The sequence below is a fragment of the Engystomops pustulosus genome, chromosome 4, assembly GCF_040894005.1.
Source record: "Engystomops pustulosus chromosome 4, aEngPut4.maternal, whole genome shotgun sequence".
Taxonomy (NCBI): domain Eukaryota; kingdom Metazoa; phylum Chordata; class Amphibia; order Anura; family Leptodactylidae; genus Engystomops; species Engystomops pustulosus.
Window position 1 is genome coordinate 224,913,394 of NC_092414.1, and position 27,361 is coordinate 224,940,754.

The 27,361-nt window shown below is 50.2% G+C and overlaps 1 protein-coding gene across 1 annotated transcript; it reads right to left on the bottom strand.

Annotated features, from left to right (window-relative positions):
• Positions 1 to 9,324: 9,324 nt before the first annotated feature.
• On the bottom strand, positions 9,325 to 24,157 carry SLC12A9 (solute carrier family 12 member 9). The gene is made up of 14 exons (XM_072150045.1): positions 24,037 to 24,157; positions 21,700 to 21,906; positions 20,513 to 20,647; positions 20,029 to 20,160; positions 19,653 to 19,946; positions 18,551 to 18,658; positions 18,096 to 18,207; positions 17,600 to 17,757; positions 17,441 to 17,523; positions 17,156 to 17,280; positions 16,878 to 17,070; positions 12,812 to 12,986; positions 12,563 to 12,709; positions 9,325 to 12,452 (listed from the first exon to the last, which is right to left on the bottom strand). Exons 1-14 carry the CDS (start codon positions 24,062 to 24,064, stop codon positions 11,617 to 11,619), a joined length of 2,733 nt encoding a protein of 910 aa, XP_072006146.1. The 5' UTR covers positions 24,065 to 24,157; the 3' UTR covers positions 9,325 to 11,616.
• Positions 24,158 to 27,361: the final 3,204 nt, after the last annotated feature.

A 27,361-nucleotide genomic window follows, 5' to 3' on the forward strand; every position in this document is an offset into this window, starting at 1 on the left:
GGCAGAAATAATCAATCGCTGCACCATCCCCAAACTGCTGTGTATCAGTCATCCAGCTCACGTCTGGACAGTTCAGGAAGCTCCGTGTAATGTGTTTATGTGTGGCAGCCAGGGCACCCAGCTTTCCCAAGGTCCTGAAATTTGTATTTGTTTTTTAGCAAAACCACTTTCATCAGGGATGAAACAAGATATGTTTCTGCATCAGTGTAGCTTCAGCATTCTCAAGGTATGGCTACTTCATAATCCATAAAAACAAACAGTAAATTTACTATAAAAATTCTTTCATACCTAGTGTGTTTGGTTTAGCGAATACAATGGAAGAAATGGAGGAGAGGATCAATGAGTTATACTTGTAACGTGTAATCATTTTTATAAATTTCTATTTTTTAATGTATTTTTCAACCCCTTTCCGACATGTGACGTACAACTTCGTCACATGCTGGCTGTGGGTGGAGGGTGGAGCTAGCACATATCACGGGCGCTAACCTTGTAAATGCCAGAGGCATTTAAATCCTGATGGACCCCATGGGGGCGTCATTGGGGGGGGGGGGGGGGGGTCGGTATGCCACGGTTTTAACTAATTCATTACAATGGGGCAGATTTACTTATCCGGTCCATTCGCGATCCAGTGGCGTGTTCTCTGCGGTGGATTCGGGTCCGGCCGGGATTCACTAAGGCAATTCCTCCGACGTCCATCAGGTGGCGCTGAAATGCACTCAAGTTCACCGGCCTATACCTGGTGAAGGTAAGCGCGAGTCCCGCAACACTTTTTTTTTTTTAATGCGGTGGTTTTTCCGAATCCGTCGGGTTTTTGTTCGGCCACGCCCCCGATTTCCGTCGCTTGCATGACAGCGCCGATGCGCCACAATCCGATCGCGTGTGCCAAAATCCTGGGGCAATTCAAATGAGGAAAATTCCCATATACTGCCATACAGTAGGGAGTATGGGAGTATATGGTAGGATCAATCAGACAACCTAGGGTTAAAGTACCCTAGGGGGTCTTAAAAATAGTAAAATAAAAACAGGTTTAAAAAAAAAAAACTACATTTAAAAAACCTAAAAATTCTATTTCCCCTTTCCCTAGAAGTTATAGAAATATAAATAAACAGTAGAAATCATAAACATATTGGGTATCGGCGCGACCCAAAATGTCCAATCAATCAAAATATAATAATGTTTTTACACAGCATTTAAAACAGCGCCCAAAGGTGAAAATGCCACTTTTTTGGCATTTTGAAAAATATTAAAAATTCAATAGAAAGTGATTATAAGGTCGCACAGTCCTACAAATGATAGCATCGAAAACGTCACCAAAAGCCACAAAAAATGCCACCCCCACAGCTCCGGGCACCAAAGTAAGAAAAAGTTATTAGCGACAGAAGACGGCAAAGTGAAGAATTCTTATTTGTACAGGAGGTTTTCACTTTGTAAATGTAAGAAAACATCATAAACCCGTATAAATGTGTTATCCCCGTGATTGCAACTACCCAAAGAATAAAGTAAACAAGTCATTTGTGGCGCACAGTGAAAGCTGTAACCACTAAGCCCACAAGAAAATGGTGCAAATGTATTATTTCTCCATTTTCACTGCATTTGGAATTTTTTCCTACTTCCCAGTACATGACATGGAATATTCAATACAATCACGATGAAGCGCAATGTGTTACACAAAAAACAAGCCCCCGCACAGCTCTGTACATGGGAAAATAAAACGTTATAGACTTTTAAAGGTGGGGAGTAAAAAATGGAAACGCAAAAACAAAAAAGGGCCTCGGCATTAGGGGTTAATGTGATGTTTGTGTTATTGTTGTGTGGATACAAGCAATTTCCCCTCTGGGGATAGTAAAGTTTTCTATCCTAGTGATGTGGCAGTAGATATGATTGCAGTGTCCTATTTGGGGAGGTCCGGACCTGACTCGTTCTATGGGCTCCCCCCAGAGCTACTTACCGCACTTCTTTCCCAGTCAGGCAGGAAGGGGGCACTTAGTTTCTCCCACATGGAGCCTCCTGTAGATAATAAATGGTGTCCTGGCGGAGTCTGTTTTGTGATGTTGGATATTATAAGATCTTTTATTATGTCCTGATACGTTTTGTTATATGTCGCCATCTGCTCCTTGTGGCCTCATCTTTGCTGTTAACGAGTTTGACTTCCTGGTGTTTGTGCCCTGAGTAGTGACGCAGCCTCGGGATGGAGCCATCGCACACCTGTCCTGCCCTACTTTATAGGGTTGGCACAACTAGATAAGAGGTCTATCACTTTGCAGCTTTTTTATGTATTATAACATCCGGAAAGATTTGGTAATTGGCAATAATCACCAAAGTGACCAACAACTCCCCCCCCCCCAATTCATCTATAGAAACCCCCAGCATGAAGCAACAACTGGTAATGGGGTCCCACCATGACATGGGCAACGCCCCTGCCAATATATAGGCAGACTGGTAGTAGCGAATAGCGCCCTCTCCAGGTCAGCGGCTGTTAAGGGGAGTCGCGAGCCCTCTATGAAGGTTCTAGAATCTGGTCATTGTGTAATAGATTCTGCCTGGAAAGGCAATAGTTAAATGGGTGTAAGTTGTTATCTAATTGTTTGGTCTTATGGTAAACTGGAGTGTGATTGGAGAAGTGCTACCACCTGACCAGGAGGAGTATAAAACCCCTGTGCAGGGGGAGCACAAGGTCCAGTCTGCAGAGACAGAGTAAACAGAGAGACAGTACACAGCACACCTTCAGTGCTGCCACAGAACCCAATCCCAGGAACTGAGTCAGGAGACCCTAATCCAGAGCTGCAGCTTCCACAGTTTGGACGAAGCTCCATCTAAATTCTCATCTAAATACCGTTTAGGCTCGTTGCCTGCTACCTATTGTTTAATAAAGAACCGTGAATTATTTTGCACAACGTTCCCGTCTGATCCCTGGATACGGCTGTTACCACCACAGGCTCCCCATCCATTACCCAGGAACACATATTACCGACACTCAGGGGTTACCCCAGGGAGAACCAGAACATCAGCCTCTCCCTCCATATTTCTTGCACTCACCACCTGCTGGAGACCTGCCAGGATGTAGGACAGTGACTCCGGTCTCCATACCAGGCATCGTGACCACAGTGTGCCTAGGCCGCAACCGCCAGCCACGGTATTCTGGGCCCCAGCTGCCTCCAGGTCCCAAGAAATGCTAGGCCCCGGTGGGGGAAGTTGCAAGTGGCGTCACGAACAGGATCTACTTCTGTGCCTTATACTGGAACTTTTAACTGTCGCTTTAAAAGAGTGTGCTGCCTAACCTTGCTGCCATCCGGGTTAAGGCCCAAGTGTTATGTACCAGGAAGACAGTTACTTTCTCGCCAAGTGCTGTGGAGCTCTGCTCCAGCACCCACAGGGTTAATCCCTGCAAAGAACAGTGTCAGCCCTTCTATATCCTGCGCTGCAGCGCCCAAAGGGTTAACCTCTGGAAGACTGTGGCGCAGCAAGGAATTCCAGCCTGCCAAAATCATCCCTGGCGGGAATTCCAGGCTGCTGACTAAGCCCCGCCCTTGCAGAAAGGCGCAAATCCTGCATGATGATTGAAACTGTTATCATGATGGCAGCACATCCTATCCGGCGGACAAACGCCTCCTACTATTTTCAGCAAGGTCCAACCCGGGCCTCTTCCTGAATACCTGCTTGCGGTCAGCGACAGAACCGGGTGGTTCATGCTGCCTCTCCCGGCATCCCCTCTAGTGCCGAGAGTCCGGGTTGGAGTTCTCCCGCAAGAAGCCCAAGAAGCCACTGCTGAGCTGACTACCTCCTGCTCCAGAGCTGGTAGCCACCCCTGAGGTGCCGGAGGCTCCAGGAAGTCCCCGCTGTCAATCCAAAGGTGGAAGCTCCTGCAAGACCAAAGCCTGTGGCCCAGCGACCACACCCAATGCCTCAGCAGCCGCGGGGTCGTGGTGACACACTCCGCAGGAGCCTACAGGTTGCCATCTTTTCCCAGGTTGCAACTCCCCAGGCAGTGACCCACATAAGTGCCCTGTGCACTTTGATTGTCAGAGTGGGTCCCATCGCTATCCATGGACCAGGCCTGTTCCAGGGGATCAACCCGCCGTCTCCCCAGCCGCCAGCATTACTGGATCCCAGGGGTCCTACTGAGTCAGGAGACTCTAACCCAGAGCTGCAGCTTCCACAGTTTGGACACAGCTCCATCTAAATTCTCACAGGCTGGTGCTTTATTCCCGAGGACCACTTCAGTACCAGAATCTGAATCTGCAGTTTGACCGTTTTGGCCCGTTGCCTGCTGTTGTTCAATACAGAACTGTTAGTTGATTTGCACAAGTTGCCTCTGTCTGATCCCTGGATACGGCTGTTACCACCATGGGCTCCCCATCCATTACCCAGGGACCTATCTTACAGACACTCAGTGGTTTCCCCAGGGAGAACCAGTACATCAGCCTCTCCCTCCATATTTCTTGCACACACCACCTACTGGAGAGCTGCCAGGCTGTAGGACAGCCCTCCGGTCCCCATACCAAGCACCGTGACATCAGCGCACCCTAGGTCGCAACCGCCAGCCAGGCTGCCTCCAGGCCCCAACCAAAGGCCCCGGTGGGGGATGTTGCACATGAAATGGTAAAGCAAATAAAAAATGAGGGGTATGCTAAAGATGCGCTGTACTGATAATGAAATGAGGAGCAGAGAGGAGGATAGACACCTCCAGGACCTGCAGTGCAGCCCCCATCACCCCCGGTCTGTATGTGCAACAACTCTGCCGATGCATAGGGTAGGTAGTTGTTGGGAATAGTGCCCTCTCCATGTTAGGCGCTGTCTAGGGGGACTGATCACCTCTGTAGGAGGTCTCCAATAGTGGAGAACTTTGTAATTGGAGATGGAACCACTGCCTGGGAGGGTAAGAGTTAACATATCCATTGTCTCTAACCAATGAAATGCTGTGTTCTTATTGTAAATCAAGCTGGAAGCTGATTGGAGAGTACTGCCACCTCACTAGGGGTGTATAAAAGCCCTTGTGGGCGGGAGGACATGGTCTGGAGAGTCAGTGTCCCACACAAGGAAGAAGAGGTGTCTCAGGCCGGCTGCCTGACACCTTAAGGCAGTCAGGGGACTAAGCCCCAGAGCAGAGGCCCGCCAAAATCCTCCCTGGTGGGAAATCCAGGCTGCTGACTAAGCTCCGCACCTTGCACAAAGGCGAAAATCCTGCACGAGGATTGAAACTGTTATCATGCTGGCAACACATTCTATCCGGCGGACATCCGCCTCCTACCATTTTCAGCAAGGTCTAACCTGGGCCTCCTTCCTGAATACCTACTTACGGTCAGCGACAGAAGGGGGCTCCATGCTGGGGCGGTTCCTGCTGCCTTTCCCGGCAACCCCGCTGGTGCTGAGAGTCCGGGCTGGAGTTCTCCCACAAGAATCCCAAGAAGCCATTGCGGAGCTGACTACCTCCTGCTCCAAAGCTGGAAGCCACCCCTGAGGTCCCGGAGCCTCCGGCAAGTCCCGGCTGTTGATCCAAAGATGGAAGCTCCTGCCCCCTGCACCTGCAAGACCAAAGCATGTGGCCCAGCGACCACACCCAGTGCCTTAGCAGCCACGGGGTTGTGGTGAGACACTCCACAGGAGCCTACAGGATGCCATCTTTTCCAGGGCTGCAACTCCCCAGGCAGTGACCCACGTAAGTGCCCTGTTCACTGTGTTCATCAGAGTGGGTCCCATCGCCATCCATGGACCAGGCCTGTTCCTATGCCATGTGCAACAACACTGCCAATGCAAAGGGTTAGGTAGCTGTTTCAAAATAGGTCCTTTTCCATGCTTAGTGAGCCTATTCACCTCACTAGGGGGTCTCCTGCTTGGAAATATAGTATGCAGCTGTCTCTGCCTTGGAGGTAAGGGTTAATATCATTGTCTGCTCTGTGTGACTGTGAGCAAGCTGGTTGGACAAGGGAGCTGTCCAAGTTCCAAGGTCTGTCTTTCCCAGAGGTCTACCCTAAACCTTAATGGATGTGCACTGCCCTAGACCTCCATGAACATGTTGTACCCTAAACCTCCATGGACGTGCACTGCCCTAGACCTCCATGAACATGTTGTACCCTAGGCCTTGATGGACGTGCACTGCCCTAGACCTCCATGAACATGTTGTACCCTAGACCTTAGTGGACGTGCACTGCCCAAGACCTCCATGAACATGTTGTGCCCTAGACCTTAGTGGACGTGCACTGCCCTAGACCTCCATGAACATGTTGTACCCTAGGCCTTAATGGACATGCACTGCCCTAGACCTCGATGAACATGTTGTACCCTAGGGCTTGATGGACGTGCACTGCCCTAGACCTCCATGAACATGTTGTACCCTAGACCTTAGTGGACTTGCACTGCCCTAGACCTCCATGAACATGTTGGACCCTAGGCCTTCATGGACGTGCACTGCCTAAATCCATGAACATGTTGTACCCTAGACCTCCATGAACGTGCACTGCCCTATACCTCCATGAACATGTTGTACCCTAGACCTCCATGAACATGTTGTACCCTAGATCTCAATGGACGTGCAGTGCCCTAGACCTCTATGGACACGTTGTATCCTAGACCTCGATGGACATGCCCTGCCCTAGACCTCTATGAACATGCTGTACCCTAGACCTCCATGGACTGTGGCATGCACTGCCCTAGACCTCCTTGAACATGTACCATAGACCAAATAGACGTGCACTGCCCTAGAACTCCATGAACATGTTGTATCCTAGACCTCGATGGACATGCACTGCCCTAGACTTCATTGGACATGCCCTGCCCTAGACCTCCATGAACATGTTGTATCCTAGATCTCAATGGACGTGCACTGCCCTAGACCTCTATGAACATGCTGTACCCTAGACCTCCATGGACCATGGCATGCACTGCCCTAGACCTCCTTGAACATATACCGTAGACCAAATGGACGTGCACTGCCTTAGACCTCCATGAACATGTTGTATCCTAGACCTCGATGGACATGCCCTGCCCTAGACCTCTATGAACATGCTGTACCCTAGACCTCCATGGACTGTGGCATGCACTGCCCTAGACCTCCTTGAACATGTACCGTAGACAAAATGGACGTGCACTGCCCTAGACCTTCATGAACACATTGGGGGTCATTTACTAAGGGCCCGATTCGCGTTTTCCCGACGTGTTACCCGAATATTTCCGATTTGCGCCGCTTGTACATGAATTGCCCCGGGTTTTTGGCGCACGCGATCGGATTGTGGCGCATGGGGGCCGGCATGCGCGCGACAGAAATCGGGGGGGCGTGGCCGAACGAAAACCCGACGTATTCGGAAAAACCGCCGCATTTAAAAACCGAAAATGTGTCGCTTTGGGAGCGCTCACCTTCACCTTCTATGGGATGGTGCATTCCGGGGCGTTAAGATTATTTTCGGCGCTGCAGCGCCACCTGGTGGACGGCGGAGGAACTACCATCTTAAATCCCAGCCGGACCCGAATCCTGTGCAGAGAACGCGCCGCTGGATCGCGAATGGGCCGGGTAAGTAAATGTGCCCCAGTGGGGGTCATTTACTAAAGGCCCGATTCGCGTTTTCCCGACGTGTTACGCGAATATTTCCGATTTGCGCCGATTGTACCTGAATTGCCCCGGGATTGTGGCGCACGCGATCGGATTGTGGCGCATCGGCGCCGGCATGCGCGCGACGGAAATCGGGGGGCGGGGCCGAACGAAAACCCGACGGATTCGGAAAAACCGCCGCATTTAAAAACCGCAAAAGTGTCGCTTGGGGATCGCTTACCTTCACTTGGTCCGAGGTGGTGAATTCCGGCGCGATGAGATGACTTTCAGCGCAGCAGCGCCACCTGGTGGACGGCGGAAGAACTACATTCATAAATCCCGGCCGGACCCGAATGCAGAGCAGAGAACGCGCCGCTGGATCGCGACTGGACCGGGTAAGTAAATGTGCCCCATTGTATCCTAGACCTCTATGGACATGCACTGCCCTAGACCTCATTGGACATGCCCTGCCCTAGACCTCCATGAACATGTTGTATCCTAGATCTCAATGGACGTGCACTGCCCTAGACCTCTATGAACATGCTGTACCCTAGACCTCCATGGACCGTGGCATGCACTGCCCTAGACCTCCTTGAACATATACCGTAGACCAAATGGACGTGCACTGCCTTAGACCTCCATGAACATGTTGTATCCTAGACCTCGATGGACATGCCCTGCCCTAGACCTCTATGAACATGCTGTACCCTAGACCTCCATGGACTGTGGCATGCACTGCCCTAGACCTCCTTGAACATGTACCGTAGACAAAATGGACGTGCACTGCCCTAGACCTCCATGAACACGTTGTATCCTAGACCTCTATGGACATGCACTGCCCTAGACTTCATTGGACATGCCCTGCCCTAGACCTCCATGAACATGTTGTATCCTAGATCTCAATGGACGTGCAGTGCCCTAGACCTCTATGAACATGCTGTACCCTAGACCTCTATGAACATGCTGTACCCTAGACCTCTATGAACATGCTGTACCCTAGACCTCCATGGACCGTGGCATGCACTGCCCTAGACCTCCTTGAACATATACCGTAGACCAAATGGACGTGCACTGCCTTAGACCTCCATGAACATGTTGTATCCTAGACCTCGATGGACATGCCCTGCCCTAGACCTCTATGAACATGCTGTACCCTAGATCTCCATGGACTGTGGCATGCACTGCCCTAGACCTCCTTGAACATGTACCGTAGACCAAATGGACGTGCACTGCCCTAGACCTCCATGAACACGTTGTATCCTAGACCTCGATGGACATGCACTGCCCTAGACCCCATTGGACATGCCCTGCCCTAGACCTACATGGACATGTTGTACCCTAGATCTCAATGGACGTGCACTGCCCTAGACCTCCATGAACTTGTTGTACCCTAGACCTCCATGGACGTGCACTTCCCTAGACCTCCATGAACATGTTGTACCCCGGACCTCAATGGACGTGCACTGCCCTAGACCTCCATGGACATGTTGTACCCTAGACCTCCATGGACATGTTGTACCCTAGACCTCCATGGACATGTTGTACCCTAGACCTCCATGGACGTGCACTGCCCTAGACCTCCATGGACATGCTCCTGCCTGGTGTATTTGATGCTCACAGGGTGTTAAAGCTGATCTGAGAGATCTCCACTACACAAATATAGATAAATCCACAGATAAATAACAGGTCTTAAAATGGCCGATCAGGATTAGAATAGGTTTCATCCTCTTCTGACTACGGTTGGTGTTGTGCTGGGTGAGGGGCATTGTGGCTTCTCCTCGCAGTCATCACAACACAAAAAATGTTATTTTGTTATTTTTTATTAAGTGACAAATCGTTACATAAAAAAACTGGTTAAAAAAAGTTAACGTAACAGTCGCGACCTGGGATTGGCCCCTCCCACTTGTGTCACTGAAGGCACAAACCGTCCGCAGAGCCCCGCCCCCACAAAACATGAGCTTCATAACGGAAATATATGGGGTCTACGGGAAGCGTAGAGATCAAATATACAAGGAATAGGTCCCTGTATTACACCAATGGAATCAAATCCTTTTCTATACTCCAGTCACACCCAGAGCTGCATCACTGCCAGCATCTGCGGGTGTGAACAGAGTATAAGACAATATTATAGCTGCAGCTCTGGAGGTGACCGAAGCCTTCAACATGATCGGGTAGTAGTAACGTGAGTGCAGCTTTGGATGTGACTAGAGAATAAAACGTTTCACACAGGACGTATAGGATGATGTTTGTATCGCAGCTCTGGATGTGACTGGAGTATAATGCAGACGGGATGATGCAGCTCCGGATTTCTCGGTAGTTTCGGGAATGCGTTTGTATCCTGGTGGTAGAATCCTGGAGCTGCAGAATCCCCCGAGGACATCGCTGAATATTCTGGAGTGTGGGTGGCATCGGGACATGGGGATCATCTGCTGTGGCCGGTGGGTCGGGTACGATGAACGCGGCAGGAGGATGAAGACGTCGCCCGCAATAGAAAAAATAAATTAGTGAGAAAAATAAAGGCCCAAAATCTGAGCATCTAGAAGTTAGTTATTAGCAAAAAAGTAGCAGAGGGTACAACATGGGGGAGGGGCAACATGTACAATGCAGAGGGGCGGGGCAGAGGGTACAATGTAGAGGGGCGGAGCAGAGGGTACGACATGGGGGAGGGGCAATGTGTACAATGTAGAGGGGTGGAGCAGAGGTACACGACATGGGGGAGGGGCACCGTGTACAATGCAGAGGGGCAGGGCAAAGGGTCCGACAGGGGGGCGACGTGTACAATGCAGAGGGGCGGACATGGGGTCGGAGCAGAGGGAACGACATGGGGTCGGAGCAGAGGGAACGACATGGGGGAGGAGCAGAGGGAACGACATGGGGGCGGAGCAGAGGGAACGACATGGGGGCGGGGGGGCAACGTGTACAATGTAGAGGGGCGGAGCAGAGGGTACGAAATGGGGGGACTTTTGCAATGTGGAGGGGCAGAGCAAAGTGTACGACTTGGGGAGGGGAGGCTACGAGTGTGGGATTGATGTATAAAACATGGGGGAACAATGTGTTTAACATTGGGGGGGGGGTTTGGCATGGAAAGGGGGGAGGAGCAGTTACATTATGTCACATGATCCCGTCAGCCATATTCTTTATATATTATTTGGACTGGGAATGAAGTGAACGCTTCTCGGCCCCTTGAGCACCTCTGAGCTTCCACTGGGCGCAAGGAATAAAGGATCCAAGGGCATAAATGATAAGGGCCCCGCTGGAAGACTAAGGATCTAAAAATACAGCTCTAGATGTAACTGGAGCAAAAACCATAACAATATTACGTAACCTCACAGCTGTCAATGCTGGTATAGGAAGGTAAAGCAGCAGAATAGTGAATGCAGCTTTGGCTGTGAATGGAGTGTGATGTAGGATTAGGAATGCAGCTTTGGCTGTGAATGGAGTGGAATGCAGGATTAGGAATGGAGCTTTGGCCGTGAATGGAGTGTGATGCAGGATTAGGAATGCAGCTTTGGCCGTGAATGGAGTGTGATGCAGGATTGGGAATGCAGCTCTGGATGTGATTGAAGTAGAAAACATCATAAGTAAATAGAACTGCAAGTGCAGCTTCAAATGTGATTGGAGGAGAAGACGTAAGGTTTAAACCGAGTGCTGCTTTGGGTGTGACTGTAGCCTTCCAGTCACACCTGGAGAGATTTCTGCTTCAGCTGCAGAGGGCGCTCTCCCAACCCTTGTTATATGAAGCTCAGTCTGACCTTCAACTAATCAACCAAAAATGTAAAGTGCAAAAAACATAAACATTCAAAAACAGGCAAAAAAGTGGGGAACAAACAGCAGATGGTGGCCCCTACTCCCTGCCCGCTGCCACCTGATCTATAGGGGGAAGGCAGCCGTACGGTTACAACATCCATTGGACGACTACTAGGATACATCAAGGGATTCTGGGAGGGATCTGCCACCGGCCGTAGAGGATGGGTACAAGCGACTTGAAAACTAGGTCATTATTGCGCTGGAAAGTTGTAGAAGGTACCATCTTCAGGAGGCCACAGAAAGTCCATGAGGAGGAGGCTGCAGGAGTGGATGGTGCAGGGAGTCCATCAAAGTTCAGTGCAGGTGACAGGGGTCAGGCCGTGGATCAGCAGAGTGGGGCCCAGACCTTGTGTTAGAGCGTCCAGCTCCTCCAGGTAACGTTCATGTAGAGCCGGGTCTGCAGGAGGTCGTGGGAGGTAGAGGAACCGCACAGCAGACTCCATGCCACCTTCCTCCAGCACAGCTTGGTTGGCCGCCTTCAGATACTCGGCAGAGTTGGGCTCACGAGTTAGGCCTGTATGTTCTAAGGACTGGCCCCGCAGCACAGCCACCCTATCCCAATCCACCACCCGGATGGCGGCACGGATGCGTAACTTGATAAGCAACTCTCGGAACTTGACTTCTGCGGCCAACAATCCACTATTACTGCTGTTACCACCACCTGACGACTCCACACAGAGAAAGACGCGGAGCTGGTAGCGGCGCCAGGAGGCAGCCATGTTCAGGATGCACGCCATTTGTAGCAAGAATAAACTACAGACGTCCACATAGGCCGAAGCCTGTGGCCGGAGGAGATCCTGGGGCCACACATCTATGTACAAGGCGGCATTAGAGCTGGAGGTCCCCGGCCTCACCAGGGATGGGAAGCCTCGCGCCAGCACAATGTTCTTATGCATCTTTAGGGCATCAGAGATTATGGCCACATACTCCTTAGCTGCCAGATGGTGAGGAGTCTCTGGACTACGAACAGGTGGAAAGTGGGCCTGCAGCGATGTAGCGTCTACACCAAAGGGATCATCATGAGGAGAAAGACCTGGAGTAAAGGCAGAGTCCTGCAGAAAGTAATCTTCTGGGGTGGCATCATCATAGAACCCAAGAACCAAGGTATTTGGCTTCATCCCTCCTAGAAAGTCAAAAATACAACAACACGGTGGGAAAGTGAATGAACAAAGATCAGAAAACCAGTGCAAACCCCATGGCCATGAGAGGTAGAGTGAGGGGCATTGTACATACCCAGCCCAGTGATACGTAGAAGCTGTTGTGTTCCATGTCGTACCGATGGACTCAAGGTCAAATCTACAAAAGCTTTAACGTTCAATTTATCCACAAGACTCAGCCAGAAGCTGTAATGTGCCTGAACTGGGTCAGACGGGAGAGTATCTGCGGAAGGTACAAAAGGAACCCAACATGTTAGACCACCAACACCAACCATTAGACCAGTGGCGTGTGCTCCACAGGTCCTGCAATCGTGCACAAGCTCACCTAGGTCTCCAGTCTCAACATGACCCATGATGTAGAGTCCTCCTTTCTTCAGATCATTTACAAACTTGATGAGCTGGCAAGAGGTCCGTGGATTGGACACCATTAGAAGAATCTGTGGCCTCCAGAACTTCACATGCTCCTTGCGTACATCCAATAGAAGGAGATATTTCCGGACCTGGGGAGAGGAACAAGTGCATGAGAACAGAAGTGCACAGTGATGCCTGCTCGTTTCTCCGTCTTAGCATTAATCATAACATGGACCTTCAGATATACTGACAGTAGACTCCTATCTTGTACTCACTCATTGCGATGGTTTCTGAAAGTGTTTTTGTTAAATCTTGGAAGAGGGAGATTTTGTTAAAAAAGTAGAATATGGTAATGAACCGGTGGCACTCAGGCTTACATCACCTCCTGACTTGGGTGGCTGATAATGTGGCGTGCATAAATTATGGTTAATACAGCCGGGTCGTGCCTACTGACCATTCAGACTGTCGGTGACATCAGTTGAGAGTCTGGAAATATCACAGAGACTTTCCTTGCATGCAGCGCGCATCCACAAGATTTTCAGGCTGTAGCCTTCTTCTCCCTCATCAGTATTATTCATGGTGGACCTCTTGCTGTAGCCTTCATCTCCCTCATCAGTATTATTCATGGTGGACCTCTTGCTGTAGCCTTCATCTCCCTCATCAGTATTATTCATGGTGGACCTCTTGCTGTAGCCTTCATCTACCTCATCAGTATTATTCATGGTGGACCTCTTGCTGTAGCCTTCATCTCCCTCATCAGTATTATTCATGGTGGACCTCTTGCTATAGCCTTCATCTCCCTCATCAGTATGATTCATGGTGGACCTCTTGCTGTAGCCTTCATCTCCCTCATCAGTATGATTCATGGTGGACCTCTTGCTGTAGCCTTCATCTCCCTCATCAGTATGATTCATGGTGGACCTCTTGCTGTAGCCTTCATCTCCCTCATCAGTATTATTCATGGTGGACCTCTTGCTGTAGCCTTCATCTCCCTCATCAGTATTATTCATAGTGGACCTCTTGCTATAGCCTTCATCTCCCTCATCAGTATGATTCATGGTGGACCTCTTGCTGTAGCCTTCATCTCCCTCATCAGTATTATTCATGGTGGACCTCTTGCTGTAGCCTTCATCTCCCTCATCAGTATTATTCATAGTGGACCTCTTGCTATAGCCTTCATCTCCCTCATCAGTATTATTCATGGTGGACCTCTTGCTATAGCCTTCATCTCCCTCATCAGTATTATTCATGGTGGACATCCTGCTATAGCCTTCATCTCCCTCATCAGTATTATTCATGGTGGACATCTAGCTGTAGCCTTCATCTCCCTCATCAGTATTATTCATGGTGGACCTCTTGCTGTAGCCTTCATCTCCCTCATCAGTATTATTCATGGTGGACATCCTGCTATAGCCTTCATCTCCCTCATCAGTATTATTCATGGTGGACATCTAGCTGTAGCCTTCATCTCCCTCATCAGTATTATTCATGGTGGACCTCTTGCTGTAGCCTTCATCTCCCTCATCAGTATTATTCATGGTGGACCTCTTGCTATAGCCTTCATCTCCCTCATCAGTATTATTCATGGTGGACCTCTTGCTGTAGCCTTCATCTCCCTCATCAGTATTATTCATGGTGGACATCTTGCTGTAGCCCTCATCTCCCTCATCAGTATGATTCATGGTGGACCTCTTGCTGTAGCCTTCATCTCCCTCATCAGTATTATTCATGGTGGACCTCTTGCTGTAGCCTTCATCTCCCTCATCAGTATTATTCATGGTGGACATCTTGCTGTAGCCCTCATCTACCTCATCAGTATTATTCATGGTGGACCTCTTGCTGTAGCCTTCATCTACCTCATCAGTATTATTCATGGTGGACCTCTTGCTGTAGCCTTCATCTCCCTCATCAGTATTATTCATGGTGGACCTCTTGCTATAGCCTTCATCTCCCTCATCAGTATTATTCATGGTGGACCTCTTGCTGTAGCCTTCATCTCCTTCATCAGTATTATTCATGGTGGACCTCTTGCTGTAGCCTTCATCTACCTCATCAGTATTATTCATGGTGGACCTCTTGCTGTAGCCTTCATCTACCTCATCAGTATTATTCATGGTGGACCTCTTGCTGTAGCCTTCATCTCCCTCATCAGTATTATTCATGGTGGACCTCTTGCTATAGCCTTCATCTCCCTCATCAGTATTATTCATGGTGGACCTCTTGCTGTAGCCTTCATCTCCTTCATCAGTATTATTCATGGTGGACCTCTTGCTGTAGCCTTCATCTACCTCATCAGTATTATTCATGGTGGACCTCTTGCTGTAGCCTTCATCTACCTCATCAGTATTATTCATGGTGGACCTCTTGCTGTAGCCTTCATCTCCCTCATCAGTATTATTCATGGTGGACCTCTTGCTGTAGCCTTCATCTCCCTCATCAGTATTATTCATGGTGGACCTCTTGCTGTAGCCTTCATCTCCTTCATCAGTATTATTCATGGTGGACCTCTTGCTGTAGCCTTCATCTCCCTCATCAGTATTATTCATGATGGACCTCTTGCTGTAGCCTTCATCTCCCTCATCAGTATTATTCATGATGGACCTCTTGCTGTAGCCTTCATCTACCTCATCAGTATTATTCATGATGGACCTCTTGCTGTAGCCTTCATCTCCCTCATCAGTATTATTCATGGTGGATCTCTTGCTGTAGCCTTCATCTCCTTCATCAGTATTATTCATGGTGGACCTCTTGCTGTAGCCTTCATCTCCCTCATCAGTATTATTCATGGTGGACCTCTTGCTGTAGCCTTCATCTCCCTCATCAGTATTATTCATGGTGGACCTCTTGCTGTAGCCTTCATCTCCCTCATCAGTATTATTCATGGTGGACCTCTTGCTGTAGCCTTCATCTACCTCATCAGTGTTATTCATGGTGGACCTCTTGCTGTAGCCTTCATCTCCTTCATCAGTATTATTCATGGTGGACCTCTTGCTGTAGCCTTCATCTCCCTCATCAGTATTATTCATGGTGGACCTCTTGCTGTAGCCTTCATCTACCTCATCAGTGTTATTCATGGTGGACCTCTTGCTGTAGCCTTCATCTCCTTCATCAGTATTATTCATGGTGGACCTCTTGCTGTAGCCTTCATCTACCTCATCAGTATTATTCATGGTGGACCTCTTGCTGTAGCCTTCATCTCCCTCATCAGTATTATTCATGGTGGACCTCTTGCTGTAGCCTTCATCTCCCTCATCAGTATTATTCATGATGGACCTCTTGCTGTAGCCTTCATCTCCCTCATCAGTATTATTCATGGTGGACCTCTTGCTGTAGCCTTCATCTCCCTCATCAGTATTATTCATGATGGACCTCTTGCTGTAGCCTTCATCTCCCTCATCAGTATTATTCATGGTGGACCTCTTGCTGTAGCCTTCATCTCCCTCATCAGTATTATTCATGGTGGACCTCTTGCTGTAGCCTTCATCTCCCTCATCAGTACTATTCATGGTGGACCTCTTGCTGTAGCCTTCATCTCCCTCATTAGTATTATTCATGGTGGACCTCTTGCTGTAGCCTTCATCTCCCTCACTGCATCATTCTTCATGGTGGACCTCTCATGGTATTACTATCATTCTTCATGGTGGACCTCTCATGGTATTACTATCATTCTTCATGGTGGACCTCTCATGGTATTACTATCATTCTTCATGGTGGACCTCTCATGGTATTACTATCATTCTTCATGGTGGACCTCTTATGGTATTACTATCATTCTTCATGGTGGACCTCTCATGGTATCACTATCATTCTTCATGGTGGACCTCTCATGGTATCAGTATCATTCTTCATGGTGGACCTCTCATGGTATCACTATCATTCTTCATGGTGGACCTCTCATGGTATTACTATCATTCTTCATGGTGGACCTCTCATGGTATCACTATCATTCTTCATTGCGGTCCTCCTTGTAACCCTTATCATCATTTCTACTTGGGCCTCTACTTCCATTATATAGTCAGTGTCACTAGGCCAGTACTTACCTGGTGGAAAATTAGAGCCTGGCTGATGTATCCCCAACTGCTGCTACTACTCCTGAAGTGGATAAATCCGAGCAGGAGGAGAAGCAGGACAATGCTCCCAGAAGCATAAGCTGGATTGATGAGAAACATCATCACCAGGCAGCTCAGGATGCCCAGTAGGCAGGTGTGCCAGGAGAAGAGACGAAACGTGGGTCTAGGGAGAATGACATAAAAAATGACAAAATCTGAACCATGAAAATTACAGAACTAAAAAAAGTATTGTGAATCAGAAAACCCACCGGAAGTTTGGAGCAGACGCCCACTCAAGGGCCAGGCAGGCGAGGTCTATAGCAGCATATGCCATGAGGTAGAAGACGGTCACTATTCCAGCAATGGTGTTCAACTTACCAGCGAGCAGGACCAGCTGAGGAGAGGAAATGTCACCATCAGGACATACAAAGTATCATTGGTCAGTAGTAGATACTGATGACTTCATCATATATGGAGGGTCTCGTAGAGACAGTAATACACTCGTATGCCCCAACTTATCACCATACAATGGTTTCTGTACCAAAAGAACTTACCTGCACAAGGGCCCATGTATACACCACTGCTCCCCAGGGGTTTCCTCCCTTTGACACAAGCTTAGCAGGAGCCAGGAGGATCCCTGGATTAGACACACTATTAGACTACATGGACAAATAAGGAGGCAGTAAGTAAGTGTGGACAGTAAGTGGTCTCACCAAACAGGTCATCCTTGGCAAGAGCGTGTAAGATGCGAGATGCCCCAATAAGGGTGCTCATGGAGGCAGACAGGGAGGTGGCATAGACTCCAATCAGGACAAACGGAGGCCAGATATTGATTGGTCGGAAGAACCCATAATCTTCTAGAAGTAATGTCCTGGCAAGAGATAGAAAGATCAGCGAGAACGTCAAGGGTGTGGCTCCAGAGTCATGTCCTCTGGTGGTGCTACCAAACTAGGTGGGATGGGGTTCAATGTAGTTGGATACACAAGTCATACACAAGCTCATCGGAGGTACTGTGTTTCCCCGGGAGGGGGTGGGGAGTTTGAAATTCATTCAGGGGAAACCTTGTATTAACTTATGTTTGAGGGCACTGTATATATTTAAGGGCTTCTGGGGTGGGTGTCCTTGATATTCCTCCTGTAGGGTGAATGTTACACTGTGGGAACATTGGTTTTATGTAAAATGTTTTTGTGATAATAAACGATTACAGACCTGTCACAGGTCAGAGCTGTGAAGATGAAGAGTATAAGATAGACGAAGAACGTGATCACCACGGCTATGATGGTCCCAATAGGAATGGCGCGGCTTGGCTGCTTCAGTTCCCCTGAAAAAAAAAAACATAAAGTCACTGAGGAACAGAGAGGAAATGTTCCCAATTTCCCATATCTTGGTCAGGATCCCCATCCCCTTCACTGTGATCATTTCTATTCTCAGGAATCACCATGACCTGGAAGGTGAAGACTTTGACCTTAGTATGAAGACAATATAAACCAGGCCATAAACATTGTAGACTTCATGACTGATGAAAGGACCCACCATATCAGCCTGGAGATGATCTCAGGTGGACCCCCGTATGGCTGCTCCTTGGACATCTGCTCACAATGTCACATCTCTAACCACCCCCCACCATATGAAGCCTACAGATGATGATGAAGAAAGGGTCTTACCAGACATATTACATCCAGCCATGATACCAGTGCATCCATTAAACATCACCGCAAAGACAGTGGCAAAATTCATGAGGTTTCCAGTGGTGTAGTCCAGGGAGTAGTCCGCTAATGGGAAACAGACAAGAGTGACGCGAGTATGGTACAACCAATCATCTAACCAAGCTCGACATGGACAAGAGGGCAAGTGTAACACCGATGCTTTGTCTCAAAGTAGAAGGTTTAGTTATAAAGCAAAAGACTTTTGGAGGTCTAATGGCATTGGCTGTGATACATGGTCATACACCTTCTCTGCTCAAGGCCTTGGGTGAGGTGAAGGTGTCCAATGGATGGAACGACCATGTTACACCACATCAGCTCCGTCCGGCCAACCCAAGTGTCTTTATTTGGATTCAGTTCTTAATCAGATTCACTTTACTGTGGCTATTAAGTGGTATCACAGCTCATGTGGTAGGTCTATGATGTCTACTCTGATGTAGTAGACATCATAGACCTATGGGATTTCAATGGGATTGCTACTGGACCACGGGTGGCCAAACCATGATCTTCAGTTGTCCTACCAGGAGATAGGGTTTATGTTTTCGTTTTTTATCTTGATGTAGTTAGAACCCACAGCCAATAAGACGGGTGCATGCCAAAACTGGATGTTGGGAAAAGAAGTTCTCCACCACATTCATTATTCAGAACTTCACGCGAGGTCTTCTTTCCATGTGCATTCCAGCTCAATGAAGAACACCCTTTGAATAATATAATTTTGAATGTACAGGAGAACTTCTATTTCCTACTTTACACCCAAGATTTTCTGGTCCGTTCCAATGCAGCAGGATATCGGAGTACGGCGGATCGGTGAGCTGGAGTTTGGCGTTTTACTTTCCAACTCTTCATGTTAGGTATGAAAATGTCTTGGTAGAACATTCTTCCAGTGTCTGGTGTCCATCTATGGAGTTATTAGCCTCTTTCGAGCTGACACATGCTTTGGTTGCCCTTGTCTATCAGTGTACAGGAGTTTGAGTTTTCTTTTTGGTTTTAGGTTGAAATTAAATTCCATTCTAATAAAACGTCATCTCAAAAATAAGACTCTCCCATTGGTGGATGTTCTCACCTTGTAAGTTGTTGTGCAGTGTGGTTCTGTTGATTCCAGTATATTCCCCGATCAGAGTTATGTTCCCTCCATGGCGAATAGTGATTTGTCGTGGTCCAACGGCTAAAAAACTGAGCAAAATGGACAGAAGGACCACAGTGACCAGAATAAAGATGAAGAAAGCCGCTTGGGAGTAGATGGAGGCCCCAACCAGACATACAGACAGACAGAGCAGGAGCACCACACTAGCATATAGGTAGCTGTATCCATAGCCCTGGGGCAGGGAGCGGAGAGGGTTGGTGAGATCAGACGAGTCTGGGGGTGGTAAAGGAAAGAGGATTGGTTACAGACAAGACAGACAATGAGGCAATGATGGGGCATCACTGACAGAACTGACCTTGCCCAAAGATATCCAGAACACCCTCCACCAGGCCGAGAACATAGACTCCACATGCGCAAACGTTGGCCAAGTAGAACATGAGTCCAATGCTGCCACCAAACTCTGGGCCTAGGGTTCTGGAGATCATAACTAGATAACGTCAGGGAAAATAATGCATTGACTTACCACCCACTGCCACAAGTATCTTGGAGTCTATCCGATCTGCCGGCACACAAACTATGACACGTCAATGTCGCCACCGGCTGACGTCATACATTGTCTGCCGGGAAATCGCATAGACGTGCATCTGATTCAATATCCTCGGCTTATACTCGAGTATAAACAGTAAATAATACTGCAGGAATGTAATGGACCAAGGACGTGCAGGGATGGACCTATGGACTGGGGTAGTAACCACCACAAGGCGGCCTGGGGCACTGGGTACCACATTCTGCTGTGGTGAGGACTTGTCTATAATGTCACATACACATATAAAGGATACAGTAAGCTCCACCGCCTTGGACCGCCCCATTAGTAGAAATGGCGCAAACGCTGAGAACAGTCAACCAGATGATAGCGTATGCCACAAACAGCATGAGAAGAGACTGCAGAAGACCCGCATGACCCACCACGAAACCTGAGAGGAGCGAGAACAGACGGGTTAAGACATTGGTGGCTATAAACATTGTAGCGGATAATAATAAGACTTCAGACGTGTCCCGGGGTGTGTCCGCCCGACACGGCCGCACGTCTGTCCCCCGTCTGTCCGGGGACCGGCAGTCCTGTCCCGTGTCCCCCGTCTGTCCGGGGACCGGCAGTCCTGTCCCGTGTCCCCCGTCTGTCCGGGGACCGGCAGTCCTGTCCCGTGTCCCCCGTCTGTCCGGGGACCGGCAGTCCTGTCCCGTGTCCCCCGTCTGTCCGGGGACCGGCAGTCCTGTCCCGTGTCCCCCGTCTGTCCGGGGACCGGCAGTCCTGTCCCGTGTCCCCCGTCTGTCCGGGGACCGGCAGTCCTGTCCCGTGTCCCCCGTCTGTCCGGGGACCGGCAGTCCTGTCCCGTGTCCCCCGTCTCTCCGGGGACCGGCAGTCCTGTCCCGTGTCCCCCGTCTCTCCGGGGACCGGCAGTCCTGTCCCGTGTCCCCCGTCTGTCCGGGGACCGGCAGTCCTGTCCCGTGTCCCCCGTCTGTCCGGGGACCGGCAGTCCTGTCCCGTGTCCCCCGTCTGTCCGGGGACCGGCAGTCCTGTCCCGTGTCCCCCGTCTGTCCGGGGACCGGCAGTCCTGTCCCGTGTCCCACGTCTGTCCGGGGACCGGCAGTCCTGTCCCGTGTCCCACGTCTGTCCGGGGACCGGCAGTCCTGTCCCGTGTCCCACGTCTGTCCGGGAACCGGCAGTCCTGTCCCGTGTCCCCCGTCTGTCCGGGGACCGGCAGTCCTGTCCCGTGTCCCCCGTCTGTCCGGGGACCGGCAGTCCTATCACATGACCCGTGTCTCAGTCTCGTTGTACTTTTACCAGATATAAATTCTGAAAGCAGGAAGCGCATTTTCCGCTGTAATCTTCCCATGACACGCGGATCAGACTGTGCGGGAGGACAGGGGCGGCCATTGTGCCCCACAGACTGGATGTAGTAGAGGAGCGGTGGCGTCACAGTGTGTTACACGCCAATTATTAACCATGTAGTGACCGCGCACTCACCGATTCTCATGAAGACCACAATACTGAACATGGAGAGGACGGTGGGAACAACAACCCCGAAGAAGGTGGAGAGCTTGCGGGGCGCGGGGCCGGGGGCCACCACGGGGGCCTCCCCATCACACAGGGTGGAGGTGGTGGGTCCCAGGGCCCCATCGGACACACTGAAGAGGCGATAGTGGAGGAGGGGAGAGTTTTCTGAGGTCATAACTGGAGCGGCAAAAAGAGAGAGATTGTTATAGAGCATCAGGGAAAGGAACAACGCCACACAATCCCACGTATCGGACACACACGGCGGAGCCGCACAGCGTCCCGGACACACACGGCGGAGCCGCACAGCGTCCCGGACACACGGCGGAGCCGCACAGCGTCCCGGACACACACGGCGGAGCCGCACAGCGCCCCGGACACACACGGCGGAGCCGCACAGCGCCCCGGACACACACGGCGGAGCCGCACAGCGCCCCGGACACACACGGCGGAGCCGCACAGCGCCCCGGACACACACGGCGGAGCCGCACAGCGCCCCGGACACACACGGCGGAGCCGCACAGCGCCCCGGACACACACGGCGGAGCCGCACAGCGCCCCGGACACACACGGCGGAGCCGCACAGCGCCCCGGACACACACGGCGGAGCCGCACAGCGCCCCGGACACACACGGCGGAGCCGCACAGCGCCCCGGACACACACGGCGGAGCCGCACAGCGCCCCGGACACACACGGCGGAGCCGCACAGCGCCCCGGACACACACGGCGGAGCCGCACAGCGCCCCGGACACACACGGCGGAGCCGCACAGCGCCCCGGACACACACGGCGGAGCCGCACAGCGCCCCGGACACACACGGCGGAGCCGCACAGCGCCCCGGACACACACGGCGGAGCCGCACAGCGCCCCGGACACACACGGCGGAGCCGCACAGCGCCCCGGACACACACGGCGGAGCCGCACAGCGCCCCGGACACACACGGCGGAGCCGCACAGCGCCCCGGACACACACGGCGGAGCCGCACAGCGCCCCGGACACACACGGCGGAGCCGCACAGCGCCCCGGACACACACGGCGGAGCCGCACAGCGCCCCGGACACACACGGCGGAGCCGCACAGCGCCCCGGACACACACGGCGGAGCCGCACAGCGCCCCGGACACACACGGCGGAGCCGCACAGCGCCCCGGACACACACGGCGGAGCCGCACAGCGCCCCGGACACACACGGCGGAGCCGCACAGCGCCCCGGACACACACGGCGGAGCCGCACAGCGCCCCGGACACACACGGCGGAGCCGCACAGCGTCCCGGACACACACGGCGGAGCCGCACAGCGTCCCGGACACACACGGCGGAGCCGCACAGCGTCCCGGACACACACGGCGGAGCCGCACAGCGTCCCGGACACACACGGCGGAGCCGCACAGCGTCCCGGACACACACGGCGGAGCCGCACAGCGTCCCGGACACACACGGCGGAGCCGCACAGCGTCCCGGACACACACGGCGGAGCCGCACAGCGTCCCGGACACACACGGCGGAGCCGCACAGCGTCTCACATATACACGGCGCTGTACACCACCTCTCACATATACACGACGCTGTACATCACCTCTCACATATACACAGCGCTGTACATTACCTCTCACATATACACGGCGCTGTACACCACCTCTCACATATACACAGCGCTGTACTCCTCTCACATATACACAGCGCTGTACTCCTCTCACATATACACAGCGCTGTACATCACCTCTCACATATACACAGCGCTGTACACCACCTCTCACATATACACGGCGCTGTACACCACCTCTCACATATACACGGCGCTGTACACCACCTCTCACATATACACGATGCTGTACATTACCTCTCACATATACACAGCGCTGTACACCACCTCTCACATATACACAGCGCTGTACACCACCTCTCACATATACACAGCGCTGTACGCCACCTCTCACATATACACAGCGCTGTACATTACCTCTCACATATACCAGCGCTGTACACCACCTCTCACATATACACAGCGCTGTACACCACCTCTCACATATACACAGCGCTGTACACCACCTCTCACATATACACAGCGCTGTACATTACCTCTCACATATACCAGCGCTGTACACCACCTCTCACATATACACGGCGCTGTACATTACCTCTCACATATACCAGCGCTGTACACCACCTCTCACATATACACAGCGCTGTACACCACCTCTCACATATACACAGCGCTGTACACCACCTCTCACATATACACAGCGCTGTACTCCTCTCACATATACACAGCGCTGTACACCTCACATATACACAGCGCTGTACATTACCTGTATCCACATCACATGTGTCCCGCATAGAATCCCCCGGCTGATACAATGTAATCGCTCAGCATCTACACCCTGCACCACACACTGCTCTTCCTCATCAGCTGACCAGTCATGTGACCCCTCCCCCTCCTAATAGCCAGACTGAGCGCGCTCAGATCTCACCCGCCCCGCCCCACACACAGCATCACCAGCCGGATACATTGTTACCACATACACCGCAATACAATGTATCCTATACACCCGCCATATACTGTACCCTATACACCCCATACACTGTACTCTATACACCCCAATACACTTTACTCTATACACCCCCATACACTGTACTCTATACACCCCCATACACTGTACCCTATACACCCCCATACACTGTACTCTATACACCTCATACACTGTACTCTATACACCCCATACACTGTACTCTATACACCCCCATACACTGTACTCTATACACCCCATACACTGTACTCTATACACCCCATACACTGTACTCTATACACCCCATACACTGTACTCTATACACCCCATACACTGTACTCTATACACCCCATACACTGTACTCTATACACCCCCATACACTGTACTCTATACACCCCCATACACTGTACTCTATACACCCCCATACACTGTACCCTATACACCCCCATACACTGTACTCTATACACCTCATACACTGTACTCTATACACCCCATACACTGTACTCTATACACCCCCATACACTGTACTCTATACACCGCCATACACTGTACTCTATACACCTCCATACACTGTACTCTATACACCCCATACACTGTACTCTATACACCTCCATACATTGTACTCTATACACCCCCATACACTGTACCCTATACACCCCATACACTGTACCCTATACACCCCATACACTGTACCCTATACACCCGCCATATACTGTACCCTATACACCCCATACACTGTACTCTATACACCCCATACACTGTACTCTATACACCTCCATACACTGTACTCTATACACCTCCATACACTGTACTCTATACACCCCATACACTGTACTCTATACACCTCCATACACTGTACTCTATACACCCCATACACTGTACTCTATACACCCCATACACTGTACTCTATACACCCCATACACTGTACTCTATACACCCCATACACTGTACTCTATACACCCCCATACACTGTACTCTATACACCCCATACACTGTACTCTATACACCCCCATACACTGTACTCTATACACCCCATACACTGTACTCTATACACCCCATACACTGTACTCTATACACCCCATACACTGTACTCTATACACCCCATACACTGTACTCTATACACCCCATACACTGTACTCTATACACCTCATACACTGTACTCTATACACCCCATACACTGTACTCTATACACCCCCATACACTGTACTCTATACACCCCATACACTGTACTCTATACACCCCATACACTGTACTCTATACACCCCCATACACTGTACTCTATACACCCCATACACTGTACTCTATACACCCCCATACACTGTACTCTATACACCCCATACACTGTACTCTATACACCCCCATACACTGTACTCTATACACCCCCATACACTGTACTCTATACACCCCAATACACTTTACTCTATACACCCCCATACACTGTACTCTATACACCCCCATACACTGTACCCTATACACCCCCATACACTGTACTCTATACACCTCATACACTGTACTCTATACACCCCATACACTGTACTCTATACACCCCCATACACTGTACTCTATACACCCCATACACTATACTCTATACACCCCATACACTGTACTCTATACACCCCATACACTGTACTCTATACACCCCATACACTGTACTCTATACACCCCATACACTGTACTCTATACACCCCCATACACTGTACTCTATACACCCCCATACACTGTACTCTATACACCCCCATACACTGTACCCTATACACCCCCATACACTGTACTCTATACACCTCATACACTGTACTCTATACACCCCATACACTGTACTCTATACACCCCCATACACTGTACTCTATACACCGCCATACACTGTACTCTATACACCTCCATACACTGTACTCTATACACCCCATACACTGTACTCTATACACCTCCATACATTGTACTCTATACACCCCCATACACTGTACCCTATACACCCCATACACTGTACCCTATACACCCCATACACTGTACCCTATACACCCGCCATATACTGTACCCTATACACCCCATACACTGTACTCTATACACCCCATACACTGTACTCTATACACCTCCATACACTGTACTCTATACACCTCCATACACTGTACTCTATACACCCCATACACTGTACTCTATACACCTCCATACACTGTACTCTATACACCCCATACACTGTACTCTATACACCCCATACACTGTACTCTATACACCCCATACACTGTACTCTATACACCCCATACACTGTACTCTATACACCCCCATACACTGTACTCTATACACCCCATACACTGTACTCTATACACCCCCATACACTGTACTCTATACACCCCATACACTGTACTCTATACACCCCATACACTGTACTCTATACACCCCATACACTGTACTCTATACACCCCATACACTGTACTCTATACACCCCATACACTGTACTCTATACACCTCATACACTGTACTCTATACACCCCATACACTGTACTCTATACACCCCCATACACTGTACTCTATACACCCCATACACTGTACTCTATACACCCCATACACTGTACTCTATACACCCCCATACACTGTACTCTATACACCCCATACACTGTACTCTATACACCTCCATACACTGTACTCTATACACCCCCATACACTGTACTCTATACACCCCCATACACTGTACTCTATACACCCCCATACACTGTACTCTATACACCCCCATACACTGTACTCTATACACCTCCATACACTGTACTCTATACACCTCCATACACTGTACTCTATACACCTCATACACTGTACTCTATACACCTCATACACTGTACCCTATACACCCCATACACTGTACTCTATACACCCCAATACACTTTACTCTATACACCCCCATACACTGTACTCTATACACCCCCATACACTGTACTCTATACACCCATACACTGTACCCTATACACCCCATACACTGTACCCTATACACCCGCCATATACTGTACCCTATACACCCCATACACTGTACTCTATACACCCCATACACTGTACTCTATACACCTCCATACACTGTACTCTATACACCCCATACACTGTACTCTATACACCCCATACACTGTACTCTATACACCTCCATACA